At 37.4% G+C, this 23,946-nt stretch overlaps 1 protein-coding gene across 3 annotated transcripts in view; it reads right to left on the bottom strand.

Moving 5' to 3' along the window:
* EPHA4 (EPH receptor A4) overlaps positions 1-23,629 on the bottom strand; it is a 171,268-nt gene extending 147,639 nt beyond the window's left edge. For 2 of the 3 annotated variants that reach the window (XM_003766149.4, XM_031957971.1), the window contains exons 1-3: positions 23,210-23,628; positions 20,021-20,088; positions 14,851-15,514 (exon numbers count right to left, since the gene is read on the bottom strand). In XM_003766149.4, the coding sequence (XP_003766197.1) occupies positions 14,851-15,514; positions 20,021-20,088; positions 23,210-23,300 (823 nt within the window). In that variant the 5' untranslated portion in view covers positions 23,301-23,628. Of the gene's footprint in view, positions 1-14,850; positions 15,515-20,020; positions 20,089-23,209 lie in introns of all 3 variants that reach the window. The other variant, XM_031957970.1, reaches the window with a different exon arrangement.
* Between the last annotated feature and the right edge of the window lie 317 nt (positions 23,630-23,946).

Raw genomic sequence — 23,946 nt, 5'->3', positions numbered from 1 at the left:
AGCTTAAGTCCATTTCCAGGTTTCATTCTTGCCACCTTCTATATGTCACTCAAGCAGCTACATCATTTGCATATGTGTTAGCAATGACCTTTGTTTATGACATACCATAAAAAATGGAGTAAATATTCCATAAGAAGAAATATAGAGTCCCCTTGAGTTCTAATTCTATGATCCTTTAAGTAACAATAGGAAATTCTACTTTTTTCCTTTTTAAATCATATGATGAAAGGGTGGAAAAGAGAGCAAACACTTGTAATAGTCATTTCAGGATTGCTGTAACAGTATTTCATTCAAGTGTCCTTTCCCATCTGACTAATTATCTGGTCTACCTCTCATTGTAAGGATAAGAGAAATGAGTCCCAGAGAGGACAAGTAGGATGGAGGAAGGATTATGAACCTGTGAACTTTTCTAAATCTTGATGTCCTAATTTGCCAAAGAAGAAGGTGGTTAAATGATCTCTAGGGTCTCTTCCAATTCCTATAATCCTGTGAAGGATGACCAGCCAAGGTCACATAGCTGGTCAGTGACAAAATCAGGAAATGAAACAAGTCCATCCAAAATTAAGTACCTTGGAATCTCACTCTGGGCCATCAGTATGCCCAAGAACAAAACAAAACAAAACGCTTCAGTAAAGCTCCATCTAAGCTTCCTTTTTCAATGAAATATAGCTTTTTCTAAGAGAAATATTTTCTCAGCTAGAGTCTCATTAACAAATGACCTTCTGATTAATAAGTAACCTAACCATGCCCAAAGATTAACTGTGATTTAAGTTAACTTTGCTTTAAACTGAATGCTCTGTATCTACAGAAGTAATGGGAAAATCCAATAATATGATTATAGAGAGGAAGGAAATAGTACCCTTGCTTTGACTCAATGAAGGCATGAAGGTTGGAAATCATCTGGATCAAGTGAAATGTATCTACTGTTGGATTTGAGGCATTGATGTGCTAAGACATTCAATGGGGTTGAATTTTTCAATAATTACCCATACTAAAAATGGACAAGCTAGATTTCTTTGGAGTACTTCTTTTTAGAATATCTTCCTCTTAAACCTTCAGTTCTACTTGTATTTTCTTCTCCTCCCTTCTTCTCTTTGCTTTCTTCCCTTCCTTCCCCCCCCCCCCCCTCTTTCTCTCTGTATGTCTCTCTCTCTGTCTCTGCCCCCCCCCCTTTACAAAACTGCACTTTGCTCTAAAAAAATGAAAAATTTCAGACTGTCCAAAGGGTAATTTAAGAGTGTGTATAGTAGGTACAGTTATATCAAACAACCAACCATGACATAGGAAAAAAAAAATAGTGTGAGGATATTGTTAAAGAAGTTTATGATCATAAATGGAAGTGGGCCAGGCATGTCAGTGAGAGTAAGGGACAAAAGACAGGCATCCTGAGTGCTGAGCTGGTAGATATGAAATATTAAAAGACTCAGAAAGTCTCTAGTACTTTGGTTAGATGCTCTGATGAGGGTTAATGGAAAAATATGGGTAAAAATGATTCAAAATGAAGTCATGGATTGGTGGGAGTATTACCTACACAAAGGAGATTATAAACCCACAGACAATTTTTAAAAATATGTCTTTTCAAAAAACAAACAAACACAAACTTTTTTCTGGTGAGAAAAGAAGAAAATGGAAACTAAAACCAAACAGCAACTTTTCCCCCAATGACATCTAAATTGTCTTTATCAGAACAGGTGAGCATATGTATATACTTTCCCCCTCTGCCACATAACTGCATGACTTTGGACAAGTCATTTGATTTCTCCAGGCCTCAGATTTCTATAAAATGAAAGACAAAGACTAGAAAATCTGTCAAGTCACTTCTCTCTCTGAATCAGTGATCTTAAAACTTGTGGCATTCAGTCTCGGAGATGTTCAATCTCCAGAAATGCCTAAACAAAAATAGGTTGAATAAAACTCAACTGAAAACTTGCCTTACTCAAAAACACTTTTATTTTACTTTGATATGTTGTTGTTGTTTGTCCTTCAAAGGACCTAAGATTCTAATGACATCACCAATGATACCACTGTAATGTCAGCCTTGTACCTAATGATTTCTGAGTTTCATGGGATATATATGCATCCCAATGAGATCACCAAGGTCTAGGGTCTGGCTTTCAACTTTGCACATTCAGAAACTCCATTTTATCAGTTCATTCAAGGACAATGAATTCTAAGAGTCTGGATTGCACTAGACAAATTCAAGAAACTGAATAATAAATTAGAATGTCAATTTCTTAATTTACACAAAATAGACAACTTCCAAACAGGTATGAATGTTCCTATGAGCCAGTAAGCACATATCTTTTTCTAGCAGAAAATTCTATTTGAAAAAATATATATTTTAAGATCAGGAGGTAATGTGGTTAAGTATAGAGTCAGAAATTTGGGAGGTCTAAAGAGATATTGTCATCAGGCTATAATAGGTTAATGTACTTATTTCTATTATTGTGATATACAAAATATATGTATATATGTTCTAAATATATCTATGTATAAATCTAAAAATCTATATGAAGATATATATAAATCTATAAATCAGAATATAGTATCAGTCAAATTGTTAAATTCTTATCTTCTAGTTTTCCCTTTCAATATTTCCCTTTGCCACCCAAATTAAATGTCTTTATAACAATCTTAATGGCAAACAAAATAGATTTACCAAATAATACAAGTTTATTTTTTGTGATTACATTTTAAATTGGTATGGTTCTTTTAGGTAGCACTACAAATCCCCTAAGATCAAAGAAATGCCCATATGGCATGAATAAGGTGCTTTCAAGATCAACTGTTAGCCATAATGGATAGAGCTCTGATTTCAGACCAAGATAAATGGAGTCAAGTCCAGCTTTTGATATATATTGACTGTGTGACCCTGGGCAAGTCAAACTTCTTAATGTTTTAGGCAATTCTTTAAGACTATTAATCACAGAGATACTGCTTTGAGTTGGTAGAGGGTAATTTCCTCATCAGAAACTTCCCTATGTTAATGAAATTCCAAGTCCTGTTGTCCCCTAGACTATCAAAAGCTGACATTTTCCCAACCCTGGATCTTATTGCACAAAAATGTATTTTATTGGGTTCTGAATCCCATTGATTACATGTATTTTTCAAACTCTAATATTTTTCATAAAAATCATAAGAGTAACAACTAACAGCCTTTTTACATCATAACTGAAGAGAAATCAAAGATTTTCAAATGGGGGGAATGAATCTAAAGTACAGTTTTTTTTTTAAGGTATTTTACAAAGGAACAGTGAATGAATAAATATTTCCAGCTGCACTACAGTAACAGCACCTTGTTAAGGAACATGCAGTAATGAAATCACAACTTCTACCATTAGTTAATTAGCACCTTTGCATCTTGTCTTAAGTGGGGGAAGCATTTTACTGTTAATTACATATAACTGCACTCACTACATTTCTATGAAATCAGTAGCTGCCTATTTGTTTTTTTCTCTCCTATAGTTAGGTTTATATATCCTTCAAAAAAAAAAAAAAAAAAAAACACCCACCGACCTATAAAATATTCTTCTCTATGCACAGGGTAAGTGGTACAAAATTGAGTACTTGAGCAATTAAAGAGAAGTTCAGGCTCCGAGTACCCTTGTATTGATCTCCTATTTCTCCCAACAGTTTTCTTCTAATCCTCTCTATAATTACATGAAATGCTTGAGTTTTCCTGGAGCTGTCAATTTTCTTTGCATCTGTTTTCAAATGGCCATCCTAGACACAGTCTGGGCTCTAGATCAAGCTGTCAATGTTACCCACCCAGCAATCGAAAATCCTCTTGAAACATACTGGCACATCAGTCAAAGGCCTCCTCCAAGGCTTCTAACTCTTTCCCCCTTGGAAGAGAGGGAGAAGGGTGGGACTAGGGGAAGATATTGATCCAATTCTTTTAACATGCTAATTTGCTTAGGGCTGTTTCAATCACAGCCAGGCTGGACACTTCAAAAGGAAAACTGTTTTCAAAGTGCAGATGTCTTTTTCAACCACAGAAAACACTTAAAACTGAAAACAAATGAATTCAAGGACCAAGTTCATAGGCCAATATTGTTGATTTTTTTTCCCCAGGGGGCCAAGCTGATACAGTATTTTACAATGCATTTAATACTTGAAAAAGCAAAGCTTAACACACACACACACACACACACACACACACACACACACACACACACACACAAATCTCAAAAGGCAAGAACCCCTTAGGATTAAAAGATATTGTTAAGAGACCTCTAAAGATAATGTGTACAATATAACTAATAAGGATTAAGAAAAAAACAAAAACAAAACCCCTATAACCTGGTGAAAGCTTGCATTGATCTTGTTTCAAGCCACCTGTTCTCCTTAGGATAAAAATTAAACTAGCTGTAATTAAATTGCTGTAATTCATTAACAGCATTGATACTGATGAATGCCTGAACCTTTCCTTAAAGTGTTGATAATGAGAAATAAAGCTGATTGTTCATTTAATTACACCTCTGATTGGAAACACACCATGAAAGCCAGACAGACAAAAAAGTGACAGCAACATTATTAAAGTATCTTTGTCTCCTCCCTTTGTTATCTGCTTATTATTCCATCAATGAAACATAAGGAACAGATATGACTACAAGACATAATTAAGTGTCTTAAGATTGGAGAGTGTATTATCATATTAAGTTTGCAAAATTAATTCATCAAAAGCAATGATTTGCTCACAACTTTGGGGTCATACATTTCTAGGGACATGCTAGTTATGAATGGTGGTAATTCATGGGAGAAGTGACTGGAAATTGGAATCCTATGAAGGAATCTACTCTTAAGATGCAATAGCTTGGGAAACTTCTGATCTTAAAAGGGAGATGTTCTTGTGGACAAAAGCCCAATAGAAAGGCATTCCAAAGTGAGCTGGGTCTTAACTAATCATGAGGTTTACCCATATTTACCTGCCATGGTATTATGGAAGGAAATCAGTATTCTGTTAACCTCTGACCCTATGGAACTAAAGCAGACAAAGAACCAATCTGGAACCATGGGAGACTGTAGCCAAATGTCAAGCAGCAGGGAACCGATTGTTAAAGAAACATTTGGCTTTGGAACAGGCATTTTCACTGGTGCAAACTGCTATTCACAGAAACAAGCCATGAAGAGATAACACCATAAAATATGAACAAAATGGAGCTTTTTTTTGCCTGGCTCCTAAATTGTTGGCTTTATGGGACTTCATGCTGAACAGTATGAAAAAAAAAATCCAATTTGCTTTGAAGCGTATTAGTCTGTCTAACATCCTAATTATTGTTTACACTGCCATTTGCCTTCTAATAAGAATTGAATAATTACCCAGCACTTCATAGTTTAAAAATACAAGCAAACAGGATTATCTGGGCAATTAAGAAACTGTACCACAGCTTTGTACTGGTGCTCTGAAAATATCTGCACACAGAGAGGGGAAATGATAATTATCAATCAACTTTACTTCAAATGGTATTTTAAGGATTTGGAACAATTTGAGATCTGTAACTTATTAAGAAAAGGTTAGCAGGATCACCTTTGTGAAGTGAGGGTCGGTTTAAACCCAGCTATAGAAAAAAGAGCCAGATAAATCAGCTGAATTTTCTTATCCACTAATGGCACCAGAGCAAATATCAAGTATAGAGGAGCCTTCTGCTGTTCTTTAATCCTAATAATCCATCCCAAATGGACTTTGAACAGTACCAGCAAAGTTTTTCAAAGGATGGTAGGGTTCAACTGAAGCTTTTCCACTCTTGCAGGATGTGTTAGCTGACCTTGCATCCTTCACTTAATCATGCTGCAGGCTGAGCCCATCTTTGGCACCCTGTGAAATTAGTTTCAACCTCCACTCACTAGACTTCAAAAAACTCTGGCCACAATCCTATCCTTTTGTTTATTAGATGCCTATAATCATAGCCTTTCCAGAGTAGTAACGTACCAGAAATAAATGAAAAACATGGGCAGTCTACTGCAGCATGAATACCCATGTCCCTCACTCCTACAGTAGGCTACCTTAAGTACTAATAGTTCAATAAACTTGGAAAAATATCATAAGGAAATACATTGAAGTCATTTTGACAGTAGGGATTTCAAAAAGGGGAATCCTTAAATAATAGGATTTATTTCAATTGTATGAATATAGTCAATCAACAATCATTTATTAAGCCTGTATATGGTTCAGGTGCTATCCCAAGTGCTGTGATGACAAAATGCTATATCAGACCTGTCCACAAGGAGCTGACATTTTACTTGGGGCTACAAAATGAAAATAATGAGATACATAATAAATGCATGAAAGAATCCAGGAACATTCATAAACAATTCTCAGTGTTACTCATCACACTCCCACCATTCCATTCCCAGATCCTTTTGATGGCTTCTGAAATGCAGTGATATTTCTCTCTAAAGAATCAGTTGTAACCTTTCACTTTATAATATACTTTCAAGTTTTGTTGGCAGATACCTGTCAACATCCCAGGCCAAAAGACAAATGTTTGAGCTTGGCCATCTCCTCCACCAATCTCCACAAGAGAGCCTACAGCTGAAGCAGTCCTGGCATAGACAGGCTGGAAGGATTCTCCAATGTGCAGCTCTTTCCCAAAGGTCAAAATAAAATGAGCAGCAAGGGGTTCTGTCACTTGGTAGAGCGGGAGAGAGTGAAACCCAGGGATGGGGCAAAGCTAAGACCCCCAGGGACAAAGGAGTCCTGTGCAAATAGGGACAACTCCCTGCCCCCAACCTCCACCCCCAATCTCTTCCACAAAGCATTAAAATCAAAACCGAATTAATTTGCATGGAATCGAAATCAAGGGGTTCTGCATAAACAGAAGGGGATTTTGGCTAGGGTTTCCAAAGGAAGCTCTTATCTCTTTTGTGAAAGGGGGAAATGGGTGTGCTGTTTTGCATGAGGGTGTATACAAAATATGCAAATGAGGAATCTGCTGCTTGAAAAGGGAAGACTGGCCAGACAGCTGACAATCCCCATTCACACCCACACAAAAACTTTCAGAGGCCCCAGTGGGAAGGACGAAGCCTACCAACGTTTTCTGTTTCCCAGGGAGCTGAACAAGGTCTGAATATTCATAAAATGTCCTTTTAGTCATGGGAGTGTTAATTGTCTCCTGGATCATGAAATTCTGTGACCTCACCTGCTCTCCCTAAAGATATATCAAAAGGACCAACCATAATGGGATGCAATGAGGAAGGTTTGTACCACTAGTGAAAAAGCTAATCTCCAAAGAGACAAGGTTACAGCCAAGAGTTGCCTTTATCATTTTGTCTTACAAGAGCAATAAAAATCAAAGATCATTGAACCATGTTATTGAACACAAATAAATAGTACTTAAGCAGCCATGATCTATATGTCTAATTGTATGGGCACATCATAAATGCTGAACAAATAGAGTTGTGTCCTAAACTTTTTCTAAAGTTTCCCCATTCCTAAAATTCCCTTTAGAGATGACCAAATCTTGAATTATTTTGATGAAAGTGTTGTTTATCAATCACATTGTGACGGTAAATTCAAGATTAATTCAAGTCTGGAAGATCTAAAATGGCAACACAGCCTGTCGCAAAGAAATAGAAATTTAAACTGTGCTTACAGAGGATATATTGGGAATGGGCAATGATCCCTCTGATCTGATCAATGCAGCCAACAAAACCAGATATTTTACATCCAAAAATCCATTCTGGGGCCTGAATTATTTCTTTGAATCATCTACATTGTCTAAAGGTGGGGTTACCAAATCTATATAGTTCCATACTGTGTAGTTTTAGTAACTGAAGATGAAATGCTATAGGTCCCTGCCTTTCAACATGAAAGCACTATGGGGGTCTTTGTATATAAGAACTACACACACAATACTCCTGTGGGATCCTTTATTATCACACAGATTCAGATATATTACTTTCCCATGAATCCCAAGGCATAACTACATGAAGGAAAGATGCTTGATATAACAGTTATCCAATAGCATATTAGTTGTCTTGTATGTTCCCTACTTTCAATGCCTTCCCTATACATTTTAGGAATGCATGTGTTATATATGTGTATATTCTATTATAATTATTAGCACTTTTTCTGAGTATATTTATTATGTACAGAAGAGACCATTACTCTTTCATGCATGCATCCATCTCTCTTTTCCCCTCTCCATTTCTATGTTTACTATGTGTGTTATATATACATACATATATATATATATATATATCTACAAGGGCACACATATACTTTATATGTATATATAGATGTATACATACATATAAAAAGTTCATTCATTCATTCAAAAAAAATATTTATTAAGCTTCTATTCTATGTAGTGCATCATGTGAGGAAGAGGAAACTGGTTTACTAGATTAAGGCAATTCTCTTAGAGCTAGATGTAATCTCCAGCTCTTTGCAGTGAGTCATGCGAATTATGAAAATGACAGAGGGAACTCCTGATTGATCTCTCTATGCATTCATACATATATTGGCATCAATATATATATCTATATGAACACACACATAAAGTATAAATATAAAATAATATGTAGTTATACAAATAATATTTAAATATGCATGTATGTATATTTAAAGATATAGGTACACTGAAAGAAAGGAGGGAAAGAGACAGAGACAGAGAACACAAAGTACACATAGAAAAACTATTAATAATTATAATAGCATTAAAAAAGTGCTTTTAGGTTTTTGAGGTATTTTGCTAGTATTGTCTCATTTGATCCTCACAATAATCTTGGGAGATGGTTGCTATTGTTGCCCCCATTTTACAGATAATGAAACAGAGACAGACAAAAAGTGACTTTCCCAGGTAAGAATCTCAAATGAGATTTCAAGTCTTCCTGACTTCTGGTCCAGTGCTCTACCCACTGCTCCCCCTAGCTGCAACAATATTATAATACAACTAGCTTTGTTAATAAAGAAGGCATTTCAATAAACATTTAGTGATTCAGAAATACATTCATTCATCTAAAGAAGCACTTATTAAATTCCCTCTTTATGCAGTACATGGTCACTGGGAGACAAACCTCTGGTTTGCTAGATTGAAATACCTCTCATACACCTAGGCATGAAGTCTGGCTTTTTGCTGCTGAGGGGTGGGAGTTGCAGGGGGACAGGGCATATATCCTGTGAAGATGACACGGGTAACACCAATCATTGGTAGAAAGATCCTCAAAAAAGCATTCTATCCTTTTTCACTTCTGTACTCCTCTTCCTTTGCACAGCACTTTAATCACCTTGAACATTCAGGAAAAGGTGGGTTTGCCCCACTCCTACATGACAATGAAAACTGTAGAATAAGCACAAGATCTTAAGAACTACAGATGGGGGACTTTCCTCAATTCGGCTTCATCCACTCAGACTCCCAATCTTTATTCACATTCAGGATAAATCCAGTCACTGGGAACCAATCAAGAGTTTCCTATGTCATCTCACTAAAGAATCAAAGTTCATATCCAAATTTGGGTGATATACCCCAATCCAACATATATTAAGAAGAGAATTAACAATCTGGAGAATCAAGATAGGTCTCATGTAGGAGATAGCACCTTAGCTTGAAGGGGTGTAGGGATTCCAAAAGACAGAGGTGAAAAGTTCTAGGTTGTGGAGAACAATCTGTCTAAAAAATCCCAGAGGCAGGAGGGGAAATAGCAAATAGGACAGTTTAACTGAAAGGCTCTATCCCAATTCAATCCAAATCAACCCAACCTAAGGAATATTTTATTCAGTGCTTACTAGCTGCAAAATATTAGGCATTGGCAACACAAATACAAAATAGGAATGGTTCTTAACCTCAGGGAGTTTACATTCTACTAGAAGGAAAGGAGACACTTTCAGCAATTATCTAAATCATAAATTTGTAATTGAATTAATTTAATCCTTTCCCATGCTTTAACACATCCTCTTAGACCTATCAAAGTTTAATTTATTGTGGGTTGCTTTTGTTTTATTTGGCTTAGGATTTCTTTGTGAGGTATAAAGAAGCTAGTGGGGAAGAGGGGGAGAGAAATGCAAAATTCTTAAATGATCAGCTAACTGAAAGATTGGCTACATCATATTTGATGTAACTAGAATGGGTCATTATCTCAGTCCTACAAAAATCTGGTCACAAGCAGAAGAAAAAGGCATAAGGAGAGGGGGCAGGGAAGGATCATAATTAAATCCTGCTCTTCAGATATAAAATGAAATTCTCTTTTCAATGATCATAGGTATGTTTCAAAGGCTCTAAGATAAAAGCAACCATGTTTTTCAAGTGATTGCTTCCTAAGGACACTTATCAAAGGTAAAAGAAAAATGTCAAAAAAAAAAAAATAGCAAAATAGCAAGGATACGAAAATGCAGCTCTCTGAATGAACTATTTTTTAAATACTTTCTCACCATTCCTTCTCCCAAAGCCCACTATTGTGTTTTAGAAAAACAAAGTATTGATTTTCTTAATATTGATTTCTCTTGAGCAAAATACTATAAAATTGAAATATTCAATTTTATAAACTTAAAGTTATTTTTAATTGCTAGGATATACCTAAGGGTCCTTTATTTTTCCTCTAGTTTTAAAATAAAGGTTTTTAATTTAAAAAAAAAAAAAAGCTTCCCCATATCTCCACCAAAAAAAAAAAAAAAAGTATATATAACTAAGATACAAAACAAGTCCCATAATCAAAATAATGCAATTAAAGTAAGGTTAAATTTCTGTCCAAGTTGACTTTACTCCCAAAACTATAATCATATTGGCCTTCAGACAGTCATTACATAAAAGACTAAATTCTTTTATGTAATAAAAGAATTTCCTAGGTTGCTCCCAATATTCTTCATGGAGTTTTTCCTAAAATATTGTTTACTAAAGTTTAAGAATGCCAAAAGAGTAAATATTTATATGTCCTTAGATTCACTTCTCAGTTTACAAACTCTGCAAAAAAAAATTTTTTTTGTCTCTTTTCCTCCAATTCCTATACTCTTTAATAGAATTGCTTAATATTTCTTAAGTAATGAAAAACCACTGTAAAACATCTGGAACATTTCCTCAGAGAGAGAAAAATAGGGAGAGTTAAGGTGGATTTCTTTCTCCTTTTTTTTTTGACAGCATGACAAGGTTTCAGCAGCACAATTTTCTTCAGTACCAAGTCTTCCTTCCACAAGTTCAAACTGCCAACTCCAGTCATCCATTCTCCTTGAAAGGGCAGAAGAGTTACTTAACAGCCTTTGTTGTCTAAGTACAACTGAACAAAATCATTTCAGAAAATGTTATTCGAGAGCAGAAGCTAGAATGAACTTGCAACTGCTTTGGGGGGCAAACCAACAATCACCTTCTAAACTTTTGACATGTCTCTTCATTCTTGGCCTCCATTAGCATGTACTGCTTGTAGGTAAGAACGGCAAGAGGAAATGTAGTTCTGTCCCCAAGGTCCCTTGAAGACTCCACCAGATGACTAGGGTTAGGTCTCAAACAACAGGACACCACAGGCCCCCAGCCACATGGCCATTTTTGCCCACCAATCCTTTGTCAAACATTTAAGATCTTAATCAATCTTAGCTCTGACCTCCAAGCACCCAAGGAAGATGGATGAGGAAGCATGTGACCTTTCCCCTTCTCTTGTATTTATCCTGTCACAGTAGACCCATTGAAAAAACAATTGGGGTGGAACCTGCCCCAGAGTTCTGAAGGCTCTACTAGGATTTCTCTCTATAGCTCTTTCTTGGGTTTAAGCTTTTTCACCCAAAATCTCTTTCCCAGTCCCCTCCCCGGCTTAGCTCACCCAATAGAATTTTTTCTTTCTTTCCAAGGCATCAAGAAATGAATAGAAATAATTGACATAATTTTCAACAGGAATAAAAAATTCAAATGTTTAACTTCTTTTGGTAGGATTATATCCCTAATATCAGAGAGAAATCAACATTGCTATAAAATACTCTGACCCTCAATCAGTATCCAGGCAAACGATGTGAACTTGGGATAAGGATTATGATAAAAGTAAAATCACCATTGAAGAAAATAATTTTTATTTCCATTGATTTTCACTATCTTAAGTCATGTGAAAAAAAGCAACACTAATTTGGTATTGGAAAAATTCTTTGTCATTTAAATTTTTCTTCTTTGATACCCATGACTTCATCAGAGATTATTACTTGGGTTGGGGGCTGGGAATAGATTGTTATTGTCGTTTGTCCTTCCTTTGAAGAGCATGACATCAGGGAGGTGATGCCATGACATGCAAGTGAATTGGATTTAAGTGAGGGAGGCCTTTCAGGGACCTCACAGTTGATTCTTTCCTTCAGCCACATTTAATTAAATTTGTCTTGCCGAGTGTTTTGGAAGATTTTTGTATGGACTTTTTGTTTTGAAAAAAGTTTAGTCATTAATCTAAAGAACATAGAATTACTGAGCTGCCTCACTTTCTCCTTCAGAGCTACTCAGATCCAGTAGCAAGATAGAGATCAGGACTACTAGAGATGACCTTAGATGGGGAATAAAGAAACCATGTAGCAAAAGGTAAAAGGTGGGAGATACTGGAGAAAGACCAGGAAAGACTAGTCTTTCTAAGTAAACTTCTTTGAAGGTATAGGTAGAATTTCTGAAAATTCACCATATATTCGCTCATTCTAAAATGACTCAACATGTCTCCATTATCAACCAATAAATAGAAAATTTTTAAGCTCAGGAAATGGATGACACCGGACTCACTCAACAATTCCTCATGGACCTTGTACTAGGTAGTATTTCATTTCTGCTTCCTCCTTTCTAAATTCCCATGATTATTTCCATTAAACAAATCACTAAATAGGTCAACTGTTTTTCCATCCACTTTCCTTTCCATCTTTTTCTCCTCCCCCCCAACTGTAGTTGTAAAAATGTCAGTCAGGAGCCCTCACATATAACAATGTATGAGTTACGTGGACTCTGGGACAGCTGAAAACCAATGACAATTTTGGATCCGCCAAAATCTACTAATGTTCAAAGAGCATGCATTTAGCAGGAACTGGAAGTTAACAATGTTTTCTATAGTTCTTGACATGTAGAGATGTGCAGTTGCTGTCTTTCGGAAATCCAAAAGACAGAATAATTTACTCTAAATATGATGCCCTGTCACTTCACTGTGTTTTTCAATTTTTGCCATCATTGTGATTTACTAGCATATAAGATATGCTTATGTATTTTCTCATCAGAATGCCAGAAAGAATCACCAGTTTGCAATGTGGCATGGGCTAAGTAGTGATTATTAACTCAAGGACAAAACAATGAAATGCCAAGGAATTAAGGTTTTAAGGTTATTCCAAGTATGATGTTGAAATGAAAATTATTTTCTTATACTGGGTCTGCAGAAACAGTTGACAGACAACCTTTTTCATTGTATTACAGTAAAATTAAACAAGAACCGAAAATAGTTACCTCCCCCAAAAGAATAACTGGCAATACCCTAGGAGTTACCATTAAAACTCGTTTTCAAACACCTCAACCACTATAAACCATAAAAGTAAAATCCAATACATTTCTATGATCCAAAAGAATCATAAAAAAAAAGCCATAAACATCACCTGCCTTTAAATCAATTGGAGTGTCACATAGTTGAGTAATTCTCTCCTTTAAAAGACCTGAACAGCAATTTGGCAATCAACTGTCTTAGTCATCCTAATGACCAAATCATATGAACATGTGGCAACTCAATCCATTGCTCAGCAATGCAAAATCTGAGAAGCCACCTATGGGCCAATTCCAAATTGTGTTATACTGGTTCTGTTTAGTCCTAATAGAAATAATATATACAACAAAAATAAAAGTCATTGCTATTTTTTTGAATTTGTTTAGGAAAACATTGGATAATTTTATTTTTGGCAATTTTTTATTCCTATCAATGCATAAGTGCAGAGGACATTATCAATAAAAATTTTAATCCCTATCACAGAAGCACAATAACTACAAATAGGATTTTATAATGAATGTCTATTTATACACATATATATCATACATACATATACAAATATACATATAGCAATATCACAGTCTTCTGTTTGAAACTGAAAATTATAAAAACAGAGGTAGTAATAAGCCACATACACAAATTACTCAACAAAAATCCGCCATTAGTCATTAATGAGATAAACTACTTAGACTTAGAAGACTAGAGCAATCAAAATAAATCACGATTTGCTGCCTATGACCACAAATCAAATCAAAGAGCTTTTACCAACTTTGTTCCACCTCCTAAGGGAAATAAAAAGAGTTTATGTCAAAATTAATTTTACTTAGAGGTGGTGTTTATCTGTGTGCAAAGTGGAAGTGGGTGTGCCTGAAACAGCCATACCAGCTTGTGGCACATTTGTTCAAAAATGGACAGGGACACAGTGTTAATGGACAAACTGCTCACAAGGGGTCTATCTTAATCAACTGAGCTGGTTGGATTGAAAATGACCCAATCAACTCATCATCTCTAAGTCTACCATACAATAACACATGTCTACACACATGTTGGTGCTTTGCTCCTTTACCAAACATTTCCTAGTAGAAAATTATGGCTCAAGAAATGAGTGTATTCTCTCTTTAAGTGAGGATCAGTCAAGTGTATCTATTGCTTCAGTGGGTTCATTTAAATTGCATAGGATACATCAAGTCAGTTTGGATCTAAGAGCCTGTTAGCAAATGTGTTTGACCTTCTGCTGATTATAGCAAGATCATTTGTTTTGTCAGAATTATAAACGTCTTAGCCTTGCCACCTGGAGCTTTTGGACTTGCTCATTAGACCCCTCTGTCCCACTGCATCCCACAGGGGCTGCTAATTACTGGCTTTACTCCATTTAGTCTCATCTCTGATTTAATTATGTGCACTAAGCCCTAATGAAAAGTACAATATGGCTGTTCCTACCTTGGCATTCTCCATTTCTCTCTTCATGCCCAGCATTGCATAGACAGTTGCCAATGGGTACCAGCCATTCACCATCTGCCCCACAATACATTTTTGGCACATCCTTTTCTTCTGAGTTGTTGACACAAGAGCCTCGAACTTCCACTAGGGAGGATGTATCAGCCCCAGTGATGGTGTCTGGAAATTGGGCCAGATTTCGAACTGTCAACGGACACTTCTTATAGAAAACCCGAACAGAGACTAGAGCAATACAGGCTCCAACATCCTGAAAAGCCAAGTAGAACCCTTTCTTGCTCAGTGGTCCCACATCTCTTATCTCGGTGTTCAACTTCATGATTCTATCACCAATGTCCACTTGGGTGAAGCTCTCATCAGCAGCAATGGTGTCGATCTTAGCAAACTGGCTTTCTCTGATAAAGCGCTCTTTGTCATTATTGGATTCATAGTAGTACAAGTTAAAAGTCTCTTTGCAAGTTCCCATAACTCCTGGTAGGCTATTACAGTCTCTCAGTGTGAATTTAATCTCAATATACACCCTCTGAGCCCCTTCTCGAGGAATCCAATCAGTTCGTAACCAGTTGTTTTGGCTGGACTCCATGACATTGCAGACTTGGTAAGTACGGATTGGAGTATTTTTCTCATCCATAATACTCACTTCTTCCCACTGTGAATATTCAAAGAGAAATAAACTAAATGAAAATTTACATCAAAGCATTATTTGGTAATCCTTTCTTCCTCCAGTAGGACCCTAATTTTATTTGTTTCTAACATCAGAACTACTAAAAAATGAGAAATACAAAAACCAACTACAGAAGTCTCTTTAGAGAAACACAGTCATAATAGTTATAAGATATCTTGGTGGCTAAGCATTTTTTTTTCATTGGTTCTATCTCTTGAATAACAGCCAAAGACTCAGGTAATCCCATTTATGGTGAGTTTATTGTCTGTGAGTTCTCCACAGTTATTTCTGGTGGTCTAGCAGCCTTCAGTTCACCTATTACAACAGCACCAATTGGAAGTGGCAACAGTTCAAATTTGCTTATAAATGAAAACCCAGTAATGTATATTGTTTCAACAATTGAGTAGAGACCTGCAAATTAAGGACAGGAAGAGTGTAGCTTGCCAAAGGAAGACAATTATCAGTTAATTAGTAGAACTCCTGTCAGAACTTTGCTCCCTAATACCTAAAAAATGTCAGTCTTTCTTTCTGGCACAATCACTGTTCTTTAAAAAGAAAAAAAAAAACACATTCACAACATTCTGTGATCTCAAGTAATCCCAAGAAAATGGGCAGTCAATAGTAAACCCAAGAATACTAGATTTGGGGCCAATTGCAATGGTAACTAACTTTAAAACCATTTGTTCCTATAATCATCATGTATGTTTGTTTATTCCTTTTGAAATTTCAGAAATCCAGAAGTTTTAAGAAAGGAATATGGCATTGAACCCATTTTATTTCACTCTAAATCTGCCTTGAAGAGTGGAAAATAAACTAGCAGATGGAAATTATGTCACCAAGAATGAGAAAATTTAACAAGAGTGGGAGCCGTGACATGCAGACTGAATTTGATGTGCCTGGAAAATCTGCTTGGTCCTATTTATTATTCAAAAGATTACAGATCTAGAGATTATTTAGTTCAACCTCTTCACTTTTATGGATGAATAAACTGAGTCTCAGAAAAAAAAGACTTGCACATGGTCACAAGAGTCATATTGGAAGTAAGATCTATACCTAAGACTTTTGACTTCAGAGCTAGGGTGCTTCCCTTATTACTTGTTAAAGATGTCCCTTCCTATGGTAGAATAGATTTGGAGTTGCAATAGACTGACAAAGCCATGAGATAGATTGTCCATTCCAATCATTCATTAATGTCCAGTCTACTGAATTTCTATAGACCTGACATAAATCTGCCCTGGCAGCGACATAGGAATATCACTAGATGGAAAAGAAATGACTTTACAAGTATTACAGAATAGTTCTACTTATATCTTCATTTTGCTCCAAAGAATTATGTAAAAATATTACATATCTTTTGGAGGCATCCCCAAGGGTATTACTGAACATTAGTAGCAAAGAAAATGTATTAGGTATACATTTTAGAGTTCATAACATATAAATTCTTTATTTATCTGCTACTATTGACAAAGTTGGATGGGGGGGAATGGTAAAGGCCAGGGATGAAATAAGTATGAGTATGAATCAAAATTGATTTTCTTCCTTCTAATTAGCAAGTAATTGCCAGTAATTTCCTTTACTTGGGAAAATAGTTGATGAATCCAATATATAATCTCCCCCCTCTTAGAAATATTCACAAAGTTATTCCATCTCAGAGCAAAGGGAATATCCTAATCTAAACTGAGACGCTTAGGTTTTGTCTACACAGTATGAAATAGGATAGCTAAAGCCCCAAAGTGGGATTTTTCCACTGATGCTTCCTGCTTGACTAACTACATAGCTCAAATTAACTGAACTACTGACAAAACTCCCTATTCACTAAATCCTAGGGTATATAGCGCAAGACCATGAGTGGTCAGCTCTTTTAAATGAGAATTGCCTTCTGAATGAAATTCTGTGTTAAAAGGATGCCATGGAGATTGGATTTTGTAGGATTGGTCTCACGTATGAAGGTAGAAGAGAATAAGGAGTCTCCTATAACCTATGATGATGTGCTTGATATATTTTCCAAAATGTGTCCTTATTAACAAAAATCAATCAATCCAGTTTATGATAGTCACTATTATCTCCAAATAACTATCTTTCAAATTCCCCCCCAAAAAAAGGTAGCAAATGTTGTAAGTAATAATAATAATAATACCCGACATTATATAACTTTATATAAAATTTTAAAGTTTTCATATCACTTTACATATGATAATCAGTTTTTTAAAGAGATTTAGCTTTAACAATCCAATTCAATGCCTATTTGAAATTTGAGGCATTAAGCTTTTTCAATTATAAAATTTTAAGAAATTATAAATTAAGTTTATAACTAAAAATATTAATTGTACTAGAGCTACTCCGTATTTGGGAATAGGGAATCCTTAAGTTTTATCATCACCATCTCATTATAACACCTAAAATGCTGTACAGGTAAAGAATTGTCTACCATAGACCCATAAAGCAATTCTGCAATATATGCATTTATCCAGGAATAGTTTTCAATATAAATAAATAAATAATCACAGTTTTAAAAAAAAGTTTCCTGTCCACAAGAACTGACCAGGATGCTTTTTCAAAAATTGGGAAAAAAAGAAATAGAGAATTTGTTAACTTCCAATACACACTTGCAAAGAATCAGGCAGGCCGTAAAATAGGATCTAAAATTTGTCACTAACTTTCTTGAAGTAGGCTACATGTACAGGGATTTAGTAAAATGTCAGGTTCTGCATAAAACTATAGCCATTCCCTCCTCAAACTGGAAAATAGCTTTCAATAAGGAAAATCTGGCAAATGAACATGATTAATAACTCACACCTTCCATCTTCAATTTTACTGGTAGTTTTCATATATTTTAATCTACAGAGAAGTACCCCACTGCAGCCGGAGAAAGCCTGTGTGAATCAGTGACCTTTCCAGGGTATAGGATTAACAAGAAGCCTGACTCTCACTGAGATAAAGCTGTACCTTTCTCCACTGTCAAAGAATGAGGGCAATTGCCTACAATCAACAATGAATACAGCCTGTCTACACTGCCAGAGACCTGCCAATCACAGTGTCCCTTAAAAAAAAAATGATTTTGAGGCATCTAATATTTTTCTACACAAAACTACTGAAAACCGTAGTCAAGTCTGGACAAAAATAAATTTAAAAACCCAACCAAACAACAAAAATAAACAAGAAAACCACAACAAAAAACACACAATGAGGCAAACTAATTTTATAGTATTATTTGCCACAGACGGCCAAGTCAAATTTCTGCTAGCATAAGAGTTTTTAAAAGGCAGCTTAAATTTCTTCAGCTCTACTAACCATGTCTTTGCCTTATTTTTGGAAAGAGAACATGTTCACCTGCAATAGTTCCTATAAATCTTTTTTCCTTATAAATCACTCAAGTGTTTATTCAGCTCAAGGGTATGTGGCACCATACTGGGTAACTAGTTCTTGTATTTTGCTTAATAAAGCCTCTTAATCTCGCAACCCCATTATTTTCAATCAGCGAATCTTAGTCACAGAATACTAAAGGTGCAAGTCAGGGTCATTTGTTTAATTTCTAAAGGATTTGAGAGTTATTTTAATTTGGCAGGAGCAAGATGCACAATGCTGACATATTTCAAAGACTGTTTCCTAGGACTAATAATTAAGGGGGGATGGGGAGAGAGGAGACATGTTGCCATTTGCCTATTTTCATTTCTTACATCTTCAGATGCAGGCAGTGATCGGCAAGTGCTACATATACTGAGACAAATTAACAGTGAATATTTGCACCTTCGAAGATGAGGTCTCTCCTACTTAACCAGCCATCCCAGTCCCTTCGACCTTAGACTAGAAATTCTCTAACTTTCCACATTTGGCAGAAACAATACCCAAACCCAAGCTGTTGGGATGTTTCTTTTGAAGACAAGGGATGCAACTGGCAGGAGTCAGATGGCTTTCTCAGAATGTACAGGAAAACAGCAGTGATTGGAGATTGTGATATGGAGGTATGAGGCTTTCACAGTATGTATCCTCAGAATTGGACTTGCTTGCATGCAGTAAGACCTGCCTTCTCCCTCCTTTATCTTTATTGATTCATTTTCTTAATCTGGAAATAACACAATTGCTCCACAGTTAACCCCTGTAAGGTCTTCCACGGCTATAACAGAAATAGGCATAGATTCCAATTTGGTCCCCAGATCATGTTTCTTGTCAGTATTTTAGTTTTAAATAGGCATCTAAGTCCATGCCTCAACCAATCTCCTAATTTTGAAACCCTTTTCTGCCCTTTTGGTTTCTAGTTCTTCCATGACAGAGTTATCCAGGGGGAGTATAGGATTTCTTCAACAAAGCCTAATTCACTTCATAGGCCATGGAGGAAATCTGACCTCCTCACCACAATCAACAATAATCGAGCCATTAGGGCTCTCCAGAAACTTACTAATCACTCTTAAAAAAAAAAAAAAAAAAAAAAAAAAAAAAAAAAAAAAAAAAAAAAAAAGAGCTCTTTTGATCAACTACCCATTCAGAACTTACCCCTCCTTCCAAAGGGCTGGCTATCCACCCAAGCTCTCCCTGAACCGATCTGGAATCCAATAAGGTAACTGCAGAAAAACAAAGCAAAATAGATTAATTTCCAATCACTAAAAGCCAATACTACAGAAACTATTTGCTTGAGTGTTTCCATATGTGAGGAGGGTAAGCACATCCAACTCTGATCTAAACCCAAACTTTGTTTCACTTATGTAAATAATCATTATTCACTTGATCTTCTCCCCCCCTTTAAATCTGCAGGTTTTTATTTATTTAACTTGCCTAGCAGTTAAAATTCCTTCCAAGGACTCTGTTAATCCATTTGGTTTTAAAGATAAATGCAGAATTCAAAATAAAATGAGAAGACAATATGGGGCAATTAATCTCCAGAGTAAAATATGCAGATATCTATGAATGGCATTGGATGGGATTATATTTATTTTCACAAGTTTCAGGTGACTATATAACCTAACTGCCTGGCAAAGTCATAATTGAATTCTTTATGAGTTTCCCCTAAGGATCATAAAAGACTAAGGATTCTTTTTTTTTTTTTTTGATTGGTTGATTGAGCGTATTTTTCCCTCTTTTATCCTCCTTTTCTGTTTATCACAACTAAACCTATATGGCATTAATGTTTGATAAGCTGATTTTTAAAAATAGCAAAGTTTCAAAGGAAAGATGCATGATGTATTCTAGAATCATAGCCAAGTATGGAGAATAACATCGTCTATGGTCTCTTGGTGGAGACGGTTTGATGTTACTGCCTTTGTTTTTCCTTTCACACCTCTGAAGAGAATTCGAGTTTTGAATTTTAGGTATATATAGTAGTATCTAATGGATTTGATATGCTTCTGTCATCCTAACTTGGAACTGCAAACCATGGTGCTATGACACCACATAAGTATGAAAGACGTCCTTTTTTGGGAACAGCTAAGGTCATTTATCTTTATGACATTGAGAATCCAAATGAATTCCTAATCCTCTATCTCCATTCCCTTCCCCATCGTCCCTGATGATCTGGAGGCCCAAAGATCCACTAAAAATGAACCAATGGTATATTAACATGATCAGCAAGGCCAACCAGAATGGGGTGAGGGGTAACAATTCCCCGGAATGGGTATGGTGAATCCCTCCTTACTCCAAAACCGCCCCCTTCCCATTATTCTGAATTCTTTCCTCCCCAGTAGTTTCCCCCCCCCTTCCCAGTCCATCTAGTTATAACCAGTATTTCTCTTCCTTTTCTTCTTATGGAGAAATTGAAATCTCTAATATGATTTTTAAAAATTGTAACAGCTATCCTCCACCCCCCGCCAGCGACACCCCTACCCCAGCACCTAGAATCTCCCTCCACCCTTCCCCCACCTCCGTATCTTTCTTCTCTCCCCAGAGAAAAGCATGCAACATCCATTTGGATTAATGTAAGGTGGATTAAGGAAACAAAGGGAACAATGCGACCCAATTTACAAAAAAAAAAAAAAAAAAAAAAAAAAAAAAGTGGGGGGGGAAGAGAGGGTAAAAGGGGAGAAAGGGAAACGTGATGAGAATCAAAAGAAGGAACAAAATGAATTTATTGAAAAAAAAATAAGGGGAGGGCGCGTTAGAGAGGGAGGAGACATCCTGGCTTTTCCCTACTGCGGCTACGTCGGTGGATTTTGGCTACAGCTATTTCACCCCAGCTCCAAGTTTAGATTCTCTAGCCACCCTAGCCCCATGGCTCCCCTTCCTTTCCCCCACACAAAAAAAGAGAGAGAAAGAAAGAAAAGAAAAGAAATCAAAAGGAGGAAAGGAGCTCTGCATTTGGTAACAAACAGGAGTCTCCCGGGACGGACTATTAAGTTCACGAAGTAGCAGAGCGAGCGCACAGGGCCTGATGATTATCTCCTGCCTATCCCTCTGTAAAGGACTCCCTGCCGCCCACACCTGACAAGGTAACAGAAGACAGTAGGCCCCGGGTGGTCTGGGGGACGGAGATGAGCTAGGACCATCTTATCTCCCTCATAGACAGTCTTTTTCTGTAGTCAGGTATGTGTATATCTCTCATCTCCAGCCTCTCTAGTTTTGGATATCGTCCGTTCCTACATTATGTGGATGAAACTACGTTGTTTTTTTTTTTTTTTTTAGCCCCCTCTCCTTTCGTAAGGAGAAATATATAAACTGGATCGGAATGCGCAGAAAGACTAGATATAGACAAGATAAATAGATAGATAGTAGATAGGTATAGATATAATGGTCACACACACACACACACACACACACACACACACACACCTTCTCTATTGCCTCCTTGGTTAGGAAACGAGCCTAATAAATTAACCCAGTTCCTCGGACCGCACAGATGCGCTCGTTCCAGACGCTCTGAGAATGAGCGGAGAAAGAGCTCTGTCCTTAGCTGTCTAAAGCCTTTATTTCGGAACTAAGACGCCACCTCCAGGGACGCTCGCAGGGAGGGCCGCAAAGGGAAACCCTACAATCTGTTGGATTGCAACTTGCTTCTCTTTCCCCGGGAGCGGTAAGGATTATATTAGCCGAGGAATGGGAGAGCTCCCGGACTGCCAGTGACAGGAGCGCATCCAGGACTGTAGAGTCACGTCCCTGAAAAATCAGGTCACTAACACCCTGGTTGGCGCAGCAGCCGCGATCCTGCTGCAAACCTGCAGCCTTATTTCTCGGGTTTAAGAAAGAAAAGAAAATAGCTGAGAGAAGGGATGGTGGTGGTAAAAATAAACTTTAAGACTCCGGGAGCAAAGGATGAAGTCTCAGAAGAAATAGGATCCACCACCCCATCCCGCTCCAGCCGCTGGACTTGATCTCTCTCCCACCACTAACTCGCGATCCTTTGCAGAACTCCACTTTAGGATCTGCGTTGCGCTGAATTACACCGCTCTCAGGTTCCCGGGAGCCCGTCCCGTCCCCTGGAGACACTGGTCCGCAGATGCTAATGAACTTTGGCCCCTCTCACTAAACTTGGACAGACTTGCAGCTTGCACCCATCGCAGCACCCACGGCGCCCACCTGGGTCGCCTGAATCTTTCATCTTTCCTCTTCTCCGGCTCGCACCACTCCTGCCCATCCCATACAGCTAGGAGGATGGCGCACACTCGGACCCCGGATCCAAGATCTCCGGAATAGCCGGGAAAAAACATCGTCTATCCTCCCGTCAGTCCTCAGCGCGCGCACCCAGCAAACCCTTACCTTCGTTGGCAGGATATATCCTAGAACCGGTGACACCATTGCAAATTCCAAACAGAAACGAAAAGAGGATGAAATAGAAAATCCCAGCCATGATTTTGTCGATGCCAGCGCCGCTCTTGCCTGTTCTATCCCAGTGGAATAAATGCTTAAGTTAGGAGTGCAGCGGGCTGTAGACATTGCCAAGGAGGCGGGGAACAGTGACGTCAGGCCGCCAGTCTGAAGGGATCGGCCAATTGTGAGGGAGATCGCTCCGCTTGGTCTCCGCCCCGGCCCCCTGCTTAAAGTCCGCACTTCTCGGGTTTCCTCCCGCTTTTGCATTTTGCCGGGTGCTTGTCTCTGCCGCGGGAGATGCCGACGTATTGGGGACTCTCAGCCTCCGGGGCTGCTTCTTTAATCTGGAGTATCAGTCCTGTCCTCTAGCTAGCTCATTTCAGCTAGAGGGTGAGGAGGGAGGAGTATAAAGGGCTGGAGGACAGGGACATCTTTAAGATCCTCCATCTCTTGGGTCCTTAGTCACTAACTACCTGAAATAGGAGTCAAAACCCCGCGAGTACGGAAAAGGGAGCTGTTGGTCTTGAAAATGGTGTCTTAATTGAAGAGGAAGAAGAGTGGGGGCCCACTTCCACCAATAAAATGAGGTCCCTGAAAAATGTTTTATATTTTCATGCCCCCTCATCACCACCACCACCACGACCACCACCATCCCTTATACGTAGATCTTCCTTGATGTTTCTTTT

The sequence above is a fragment of the Sarcophilus harrisii genome, chromosome 3 (genome assembly GCF_902635505.1).
Source record: "Sarcophilus harrisii chromosome 3, mSarHar1.11, whole genome shotgun sequence".
NCBI lineage: Eukaryota > Metazoa > Chordata > Mammalia > Dasyuromorphia > Dasyuridae > Sarcophilus > Sarcophilus harrisii.
Note: the sequence above shows the minus strand (reverse complement) of the source record. Positions and strands in the feature narration are given on the sequence as shown.